General features: G+C 38.6%; 1 protein-coding gene across 3 annotated transcripts; it reads right to left on the bottom strand.

Moving 5' to 3' along the window:
- Positions 1-1,196: 1,196 nt before the first annotated feature.
- LOC108981588 lies at positions 1,197-7,391 on the bottom strand. Of its 3 annotated transcripts, none has more exons than XM_018952822.2 (8): positions 7,131-7,391; positions 6,216-6,291; positions 3,697-5,093; positions 2,916-3,602; positions 2,749-2,832; positions 2,590-2,665; positions 2,135-2,448; positions 1,197-1,529 (listed from the first exon to the last, which is right to left on the bottom strand). In XM_018952822.2, exons 3-8 carry the CDS (start codon positions 5,044-5,046, stop codon positions 1,320-1,322), a joined length of 2,721 nt encoding a protein of 906 aa, XP_018808367.1. In that variant the 5' UTR covers positions 5,047-5,093; positions 6,216-6,291; positions 7,131-7,391; the 3' UTR covers positions 1,197-1,319. The 3 variants fall into 3 exon arrangements, with proteins under 3 accessions (XP_018808367.1, XP_018808366.1, XP_018808365.1); XM_018952821.2 differs by having other exon boundaries at positions 6,216-6,286; XM_018952820.2 differs by lacking the exon at positions 6,216-6,291.
- Positions 7,392-10,432: the final 3,041 nt, after the last annotated feature.

Here is a 10,432-nt window from a genome sequence, read left to right as displayed (position 1 = left end):
TTTATTTTTGTATTTTGTTTGAGAGTTTGAAAAATTTGTAATGATTAAAGTAATTATTAGATGAAAAGTTGGAAAATTTAAAATTGAAATGTGTGTGTTTGTGGTGTTTAGAGCATTAGGATTGGCTTCATCGAAACTATTTTCAAAACTTGATGAAAAATACATATTTTTCATAAATCTAAAATCTCTTTAGCCATAATTTCATATTGGATTAGTTAAAATAATAATATAATATTATTTTAATAATATTATTTTTATTTTTTATATTTTACAATTACACTAACTATATATTAATTAATATTAATTAATGAAAGTAAAAGAACATTCGAGGGAAGTGAAAACTGTGAAAAATGAAAATTGAAAAACAAAGCATTTAGGGTAATTTTTACAATAAAATATTATTTTTGAAGATGAACAGTACATCTTCACATTTGAAGATATACTTAAAATTATTGTAGCTCATAGCTCAAATTTTTACTTTTTGAAGAAGTCAATGTAGATCATTTTATCTACATTTCTTCAAATTTTAAAGATACATTAGCTTTTGAAGAAGCCAATGCCAGTGCTTTTAAATATTGAGATGAGATGAAATGAGATAAGATGAGATAAAATGATATGATCTTGCTATCCAAACCAGGCCAGTCATGCATCCCACATCTCCTGTTATAAAGAATATGATGATAAACCAATGGGTTTCATACCTATTCTTTTCATCCCCAAAAAACACCCAATTTCAATAGTTTCACTAGATTTCAAATACAGAATAGAGAGTGTTCCAGCTTACATTACAAGCACACTGCTGACCAAAAAACTAAACAATTATACATTTTATCATTCAACTGATGAATAATTTACAAGTGTGTTAAGATCTAACCTTCAAGATTGTCCACATCACCCATTTTCACTTATTTTTTTAATCCATTATAATGGCTTGAATTTTTAACGATAAAACTGTTGTTCGAATTTTTTTTATTATTTATAATTAGAATGTCCAATATAACAATTTTGGTAATTTAGGGAATAAAATATATAGTGCCTATGGCACCAAATCAAATCCAATTATTATTATTATTATTATTATTATTATTTTATCGTTCATTCTCAAATGGAATTAGGAAACCAAATTCTGATAAACAGGTATTCTCATGTCATGTTTCACCTATAGAATTAGAACATACAGAGCCAATGAGCCATACTTCAGCATAAAGAGGTATCTTTATAATTTGATTGTTTGAGAACCTGCCCGGCAAAATCTATAAAATGAACTTCAGATCACTTTTTAATTTTTATTTTGATGAAGAGTATTGCGTACAAATCTATTAATCACTCAAACCATCATCAAAAAAATCTATGTCAGCATCATCATCAGGGGCGGCACCAGCATTGGCAGGATTAACAGCCGATGATTGTACATCAGCCAAAGCGACCATTTCAACGGATCCCTTTCTAGCTTCTACAGTTCCATCTTGATAATCAACCGAATCATTGTCATCAGTATCAACTTGTTTCATCCCATTGTAAAGGATTTCCTATAAAAAAGCACAGTGAGAAGCTGAAAGTTAAATCTGCCAGCAGTAATGCTAGAACAGATCCATTGCTCAAGCAAGTCTCACGCATTTCTTTGGCAAGCATGGAGGAGAAAGAGAAAGCTTCCAAACATATGAAAATCAGCTTCATGTCACACATTCCGTGCATGGTCTCCAAACAGACGAGTGATCTTTACCATGCCCTGATCTAAATCATTGTTTACTTAATTTAAAGGTTTAAATATATAGCAGGTTTGTATACAGATAAAAAAAAGTTAACTGTTACTAACCCTATTGGATGCAAAACGACCCTACAAGTTGGAATGCTACGTAATATGGTTAACTCATCATTGCATGTAACCTTTAATTATCCCTAAGGTGATTGAAGGTGTGGAATAAGATTTTGATAATGGTTTAGCACCTTGGTTTTAGGTGTTTATGATGTAACCCCTAAGGTGAAGGATTTCTAACCATGGTATTCCAGGATTTTTATTAAAATTACAGGATACCATCCTCTTAAAAAGATCATTAATTACCAAAATCAACCCAACATGTTTAACCCAACTCACACAGCTTCTTAACCATGAAAAAAATGTGAGCTTGAATACCTCATCTTCTGGCAAGGCTTGTTTTTCTTCTTCTACAACCCAGTCATGTAGCAGACGTTCCACGAGAACACTGTCAAGAGAGATTCCATTGGGTCTTTTATTTAGTTGGCGTTCTCTAAGCCGCAAGTTGTAGTGAACATAGGTAAGGTCATTTAATCTTTTCTGGGCTAAACGATTGTGCCTTTGGCTGTATATCTGATCAAATATGCTCCAGTTGTGTTCACACCCAACAGAGGAGCATGTCTGACTTAATATGCGTACAGCTATCCGTTGCAGCTCCAAGGAACTTATCCCATGTTGTTGCCACCATGCAGCTAGTAGGAAAAAAATCACCATTTCTTCAAGCTAGCTAATATCTCAAGCAATAACAGTACCATATCCACATACTCTACATGAGTGCATGCAGCTGTATATAACATTCTGAAACATGTAATAAGACAGTATATTGCTATCACCTGGATCAAGCTCTGTTCTTGTACTTATTGCTAATTCAGTTCCAAAATCAGCTTTTGCAGAATTATAATCAGAAATCTGTGAAATTGATATTGCAAAGTCTTAGTGGCACAGAAATTTTAGGACACAGTGAATGGTAAGCTCAGAAAGGAAATCCTCACCTGCATAGATGCCGAAATTCTTCTCAGATTGTCTGGTTCCAACCGAACTATGCATTCATTAAGTCCTCGCATCACCTCTGAATGCTAAATGCATATAAAATAAAGATTTCGTAAGGAAAGAAACCCATAGGCATATACAATAAATCAATGGTAATAGTTTCTCTTACCGCCATAAAATCAGGATGATATCTGTAAGATGGATTTAAGAAGTAAGCAGCCATATAGAGAGGGTGGTAGAACAATGAATTCCAGTGGTGATCTATCGCATTCCAGAATGGTCCATATTTACGTACATCATCACCGTGGATGGATTTAATAGCAAGCTTTGCTCTGTACATATCATTATACAATGATGGCATCGACAAGTTTTCACCATTGTCAACCTTTTGAAGCACTTGCATTATTGGGTCTACTGATTTCAAAACATACTGCACCTTCTTCCAAAACGTAGAGTTTAAAACTATATTTTCAACCTCTTTCCCCAGGTCTGATTTGGAGAACTGAGATGAAATCCATTTGTTTGATACAAACAATTTCCTCAGACCAACCTTGTGGTCCCGCAAGCTTTGTAAAGTAGCAAAGCTAGAGGCACACCTGGTAACAGCTGGCCTCAGAAGTTCCTGTCCCTCAGTGAATTCATTTTTCATCAGATTTAACAACCAAATTTGGTTGTAAATGACTTTTGCAATTTGCCTTCCCTTCTCCATGCATTCTCCTACACATCTAATCTTCAAAAAATCTTCAAGCATCTGATCAATACAATAGGTGGCACATGGAGTCCAGAATAACTTCCGTCTCTTCTCTTCAAGCATCTTTCCAGCAGCTTTATAACTGGGAGTATTTTCAGTGATCACCTACAACAGGCCCAACGAGGGAAGAAAATTTAGTGCAAGCATGTGTTTGTTTCAGGAAAAAGAACTTGAAGAAAATTGGAATAAAACAAACTACCTGCACTATGTTTTCCTCACCAATCTCTTCCACTACTTTGTCCATCAGCTTAAACAAACTAGAAGCATCTTCTACTACATCAGTGGCATCAACTGAAGTAACAAAATACACGCTATGGGGGCAAGAAACCAGAAAGTTAATTAATGTCCTACCCTGAGTGTCTTTCCAACTGTCTGCCATTATAGAACAACCGGTAATTGCCCAGGAGGCCTTATACTCCACTAGGTAGTTTTTTATTGTTGCAAGTTCCTCCTGCAGAACCCTATCGGATATCAGTTGGTTCGGAGGGCATATCAAACCTTGTGCATGTTGTCCAGCTAACTCCAGCATCTTATGGAAGTATATAGAGTCTGCTGCTTGTAAAGGAACTCCTGCATAGTAAAAGAATTTGCAAATTGCGGATGTAATTTCATTGCCCAATTTTTTGTTCGACCCTGCATTCACTTTTACTTGCTTGTAAGACTGTGGTGTCTGAGTTTTTGGTGTTTTCAGAAAAAGAGAATCCAATCTTGATCTCTTATATGACGGTTCAGAACCACTACTGGGAGACATCCCCTTGATTGCCCTTCTTGAATCTTTGCCAAATCTTCTATCACCATCGATCAGACTTTCTTTGCTTAATTGATGCAGAGCAACATCATCTTTTTCATTAACTTCATTTTCATTGTCCGTCAGCATGAAGAATGCTGATAATTCGCTAGTATCTGGTTGTCTGTGTCTTCTACCAGTACGATGCCATTTCATATTCTCTTTTATTGTGAGATAAACGTCCTCAGGAGCATGTCTACAAGGTGCTACTTCTCCAGGAATTCTAGCTAGATGTTGTTTAAACCGATTAATACCTCCACTAACTATTTTCTCACAATAATTGCATTTCACCTTTTTCTTCCTCTCATCTTGAGCAACACCATGTTCCCACCCAGGATCAACATACCCCAGTGACCGAAGAGGATTCAAGCTTACAGCCAAATTCCTATCACTATACGAATCCCGATCAACCATCAATTGCTTTCCTTTGCTTCTATACTCAACATGCACTTCCTCATCATCATAGTTGGAGTGGAAATTTGAATGCACCTGCCTCTCGTCTTCAGACTGTCTTGCTTTCTTATTGGAACGGGATCCTTTCAGATTTTCTTTCATTCTCAGGTATACTTCTTCAGGAGCCTTATCACAGTATGTTACTTCTCCAGAAACTCGAGCTAAATGTTGCTTCAACCTGTATATTCCCCCACTAACTATTTTTCCACAGTAATTGCATTTAACCTTCTTCTTCCTCTCATCTTGAGCAATGCCGTGCTCCCATCCAGGGTCAACAATCCCACAGGAACGAGCCATAAATTCTATCATTCAAGAAGTTGTACTGTGGCCATATTTAACCATATCTGATTAGGCTACTGCAATAGGCAACGAGAAATATGTCAGGACAGATAGAGCAACCTTACGGTATTTCCAGATTTTGTTAAGAAAGATATAGCAAATATATAGCAACGTCCAAGCATTCCAACGGTTCATGCAAGTGGACCAAAATTTTTCATTTTGAGAAATGAGGAATGTACCAGTTAAACAACATACATTTCCAATCTGATGCACCAAAAATTATCTAGGAGTGGGAAGCGCCAGCTGCACTCTTAGATAATTATCTTGGAGAAATAGATAACTGCTTGGCCAGACTCTCAGTTGGGAAGCGGGGTATAAAAAAAGAATTGATTGTCGAAAAAACATCATACAACAAATAAGATTGACATAATCAGGTTATAGGAACCACTTAAAGAGATAAAATCTATGGTGAAGGCATAATTAACCCACCCATATACTTGAGATTGAAAACTTATTCATGAGTTTAAAAGACCACGTAATTCTTTTAATTTGTTTTTATTTTTATTTTTCTGATGAATCACAACACATTATACACAATCTTTAGGTGTAATGCCCCAATGGAAAGCCTAAGCCACATGGCTTATACTCCAAAATGATTAGTTAATGATACAATTGAAACCTCATTAGAACATTATAAAGAGTAAGAACTTCTCATTCCCAAACAATGTGGGATTCACATACACTACCTACCCTTAGCACTTATTAGAATGGAGTATCACAATCTCCCCCTTATATTTATGACGTCCTTGTCGGGCTAGTCCGTCATATGTGGTATAACTCAAGTCTCACATTTTTAGTTGGGATAGACTCTTCTACCATTTGTAACGCTGAAATAGAAGGCCCAAAGCCACATGGTCTATACTCTCAAAAAACTAGTCAATGATACAATTGGAACATTATTGAAACATTACAAAGTGCAAGAACTTTTCATTTCCAAGCTATGTGGAATCTCATACACAACCTACCCTTATTACTTATCAGAATAGGGTATCGCAATCATTTTTAGCGCTCCAATGGAAGACCCAAACCACATGGCCTATACTTCAAAAGTCAATGATACAATTGCAGCCCCATTAGAACATTATAAAGAGCAATAACTTCTCATTCTCAATGTATGTGGAATCTCATACACCACCTACCCTTATTACTTATTAGAATGGGGAATTGCAATCATTTGTAGCGCTCCAATGGAAAGCTCAAACCTCATGACCTATACTTCAAAAGTCAATGATACAATTAGAATCACATTGGAACATTATAACGAGCAAGAAATTCTCCTTTCCAAGTAATGTGAGATCTCATATACTACCTATCCTTATAAAACTTATCAGAATGGGGTATCACATTAGGTGGAAATGCATTTAACAGCGATGCAGAAAGCACACAAAGACTTCTAAAATTGGGATCAACAAAGTACAATCCCACTGTTAGTGGTTTAATTGAGTAATTTGGATTTGCATTACTTTCAAAAATAATTATAGAATGTTTGGTTGTTGATCAAAATTTTATAGAATTATCAAAACATTCATTTCATTCATCTCCTTGGCAAGAAGATCAAACCTTCAATTTGGCCTGATGAACTGTTTAGTGTACCCCACTTCCATAGGTACCCTATAAACAATTTAAGACCCAACAAGCAAGTCAAACAAATAAAAACCATAAATATTTTTTTGAGATTTGAGGGAACCTAAGAAAAAAATAAGGCACTAGAAAACTAATGGAGCAGACAAAGAACTGGGTTAAACACCAAGCAATCCCACAAAAGTTCAAAACCATGCTATGAATTAAAGATGATATATCCGTTTGTTACAAAGAAGAAACTACAAGTTGTGTAGGTAACTGATACCAAAGTAGACAGACCCAGCAACATTGTATCCAGCAACATAATAGACTGAGATAAAACTAAAAAGGTTGCTCTAGATAATAATAGACATAAAAACCTGATTCCTTTCAAACAAAAAAAACACATAGCTGTACTTACGAAAAAGATACATGCATGTATAAATTAAAAAGTTCTTTTCTTCAATCTCAGAAATTGAAGGATAGTATAATACCGCAAAACCCGCAAAAGGGTGTTGAATTAGAAAATCGGACGCCCAATCCTTAGCTTGAATTTCAAGGAGAAAATGAAAAAAGAAAAAAAAAGGAAATAAGAGTAAAGGTAAGGTTGGGTGTTAGAAAGTCTGAGAAATTTGGAGGGAGAAAAGGAAGAAGAACGAGCTGGGATCGGTTTAGGAATGGAGCGAGTCGCGACTCGCGAGTGTGATGGCTGGGTGAGAAACGTTCTAACTCAACCCGCCCGTGTTTAGGGTTTCTACATAATAATTTCCCCAACTAATATTTTATTTTAATTTTATTATTAACGAATACTGGAGTAGCTATTAATAACTTAAAAAAAATTAATTCCACGCGCATTTAGGGGTCGTGGTTCATACGCTCCCCTGAAAGAGAGAGTGTGGTTTTATTTTTTCATTCTAATGTATTTATTTAATTTATGGGTTATTTACCTTTTTTTATGTTATTGAATGGCCATTGAAGAGGATTAAATTTGGTGAGTCGGCTCGGTAGGTCTCTAATGAGGATGTGACCTCGGTATCTCAGTTCTTAACATTCCAATTCCCTCGCTGTAATCCAATTTGGTTTAAGGGCGTTATCCATACGGCGCGGGGTGGGGTGGACCCTTCAGAAAAATGACGAGAAGCATACACAGCTTTCCTTCAGGAAAATGATGCTCACATAAACGAGCAAAGTTATTATATTTTTAAAGGGATTTAATATGCATCAATTATTATTTATTTTTATATTTTATATTTATAATTTTTTTTATAAGATGTGAGAATATTTTTATAGAATATAAAAATATTTTTTTTTTATAAAATATGAGATATAAAATAATAAATAATAACATATGAAAATATTAATAACCCAAAATTGTGTGTTGCTTTATCTGGAATTTCTAAAATTTATTGCACGTGCTTTGACTTTGTGGGCTTATGAAGTTAATAGGCGCGCAGGCACTCACCAATTGAATTTGATGGTTCGTTTACTTGCTAGTTATGGGTGAAAATCGATGTCGTAGGCATGGTTTTTGGGCAAAATCGATGTCGATCGATGTTTGAAAAAATAGGAGAGGCACCGACCGTAACCGGTCGATGGGGAGGAGGAAACCGAACGAGGTGGTTCTCTAGCGGTTCTAGGTCGGCGTCGGTTCTCTGGCAGTTCTACTGAGAGAATAATGAGAGAGAGAGAGAGAGAGAGAGAGAGTTGTAGAGATCGGATTCTAGAAGAAGAGGTTGAGGAAGAAGAAGACTCATCTCGAAACGACGTTGTTCCACTTAAGTTTAAGTGGAACGGAGTCATTTTAAACTTATTTTTGTTTTCTTATATTCTTAATAAAACAACGATGTTCCACTTAAATTTAAGTGGAATAATATCATTTCGATAAGGGTATATTAAAAAAACAAAAATGTTTTATTATATCGGTCGGTTCAGCGGTCCAGTCCAGCTTCAAACCAGGACCGAACAGCTGAACATCGGTTTCTTCAAATTTTCACTGCGCGCCGACCGGTTCTCCACCTATTTCGGCCTGTTCCTAACACGACCGATCAGTTTCTGTACAACCCTATTGCTAGTGGTGATTAGATTTTGTAACTTGGACAAATATATACATTCATATTTCTTTTAGAAGAAAGTTTCTTCTTGATTTCGGAATTTATGATTGTATGGGTGATTACAGTTGAGAAGTGCCATTGATCCAAAGAGGCACTACAAGAAGAGTGATTCAAATTACCCAGCCTGGAGAAGCAGTATTCCCACATCAAAGACTGGTCCCGTCGATTCTTCTTCGTTTATGGCTCATGATGGGAGTATTCCGAGGGGGAAGAGGTGCACCAGGAGTTCCCGGTCCGGGCCATCTGGTCGTATGTGCCTAATAGCAAGAGCCTATCCATCAAGCTGAATAGGAGGGAGAAGCCTAGGCTGGATTCTGTGCAAGCCTGGGTAGCAACCCAACCCTCGACACCGAGACTGATGCGGTGTTAACAGAGGCCAACATCCAGAGATTATTTTCCTCTCCCAAGCATTCGTATGTGTTGGGTCAGGAATTCTTAGGGGATTCCCCTTTGCCACGGGGTCCGGAAACGTCATTCTAGCCCTTCTGAGGCCAATAATAGGGAGAAGCGGCTTCGGGCGGGCCACAACAACTTTGGTGGGGCATCCTGGAGCGGGGTAGGGGCTCCAGGTCCCATCCCGTCCCATCCTGTTCCTGAAGGTGGCGAACGGTCCGATCGTTCTGAGGTCTCAGCTTCCTCCTCCTGTCAAGCCTCTGCACAGGAGGCACAACGTCCCCCGTTCATGCCACCCATGGTCCCATCGACCTCGAGTCATGCTGTTGTTGAGGAGGAAGGTAACGAAGACCTTCGGGCGGCCTTATTCAATGCCTTTATCAAGCCTGCACTCTCTGGCCCTTGTTGGAGGTCGAGTCGTTCCCCTCCTTCGAAGAATCACTACCACAGGAGGAGGTCATTCCTCCCGTTCCCTCGACCACAGTGATTAAGGCTCCCTTTTCCCTTATCGGTTCTAGACCAGTCGGTCAAGAGGAGGTCAGGCCAAGCTCCCATTTCATCGTGGAGTTGAGCGATGATCGTGAGTCAGACGTTGACTCCTACCTCGCTTCGGATGAAGAGGTGCTGCATTCACCCCCTCAGGGGAGGCTGGCCCCATGACTGGCAAAGCACCCGTGACGGGGCCTGCCGCATTCGAGGAGCAGGTGTTGGTGGAGCCCGCATATGTGCTAGCGGAGGCTAATGTCATTAGTGAAGCATTGGAGGATCTCGACGCAGGCCCCTCCTTCAAATCTACCCCGAACATGTCTAGGACTTCGTGGCAATTACGGGGTGTCAGTCTGTCCTTCTATGCCGAGATGGGGAGGACCCAGTTGATGGGTTGGGGCTTCGAGAGGGCTCGGGTTGAGGCAATTGAGCTGGAGGCTCAGAAGTTAAGGCCTATCTTCGCCATGGTGTCTTTTGTTTGCACTTTTCAATCCTCTGAAACTTTTCTCCTTTTAACGTTGCTTATGACACCGGTTGCAGACCAACTGGCTGGTGTGATCATGGAGGAGCTTGGGGAGCTCGAGGAGGAAAGCAAGGCACTTCGGTCCCTGCCCACCTTGCCCGTATGGAGGTTTTCCAGGCGAACCAGGAGGTGGAGGAGCTAACCCTTGAAGGCGATGCCCTGGTAGAGGATTTGCACACATTGAGGGAGCACAATAGGCTCTTATGGGAAAGGGGCAGGGGGCTTCGAGATGAGAAGGCCCTGGTTGAGGGTGAACTGGCCGGGACCAAGGAGAAGCTTTCTC

The sequence above is a fragment of the Juglans regia genome, chromosome 7 (assembly GCF_001411555.2).
Source record: "Juglans regia cultivar Chandler chromosome 7, Walnut 2.0, whole genome shotgun sequence".
Lineage (NCBI taxonomy): Eukaryota > Viridiplantae > Streptophyta > Magnoliopsida > Fagales > Juglandaceae > Juglans > Juglans regia.
This window is presented reverse-complemented; position numbering and strand designations above follow the sequence as displayed.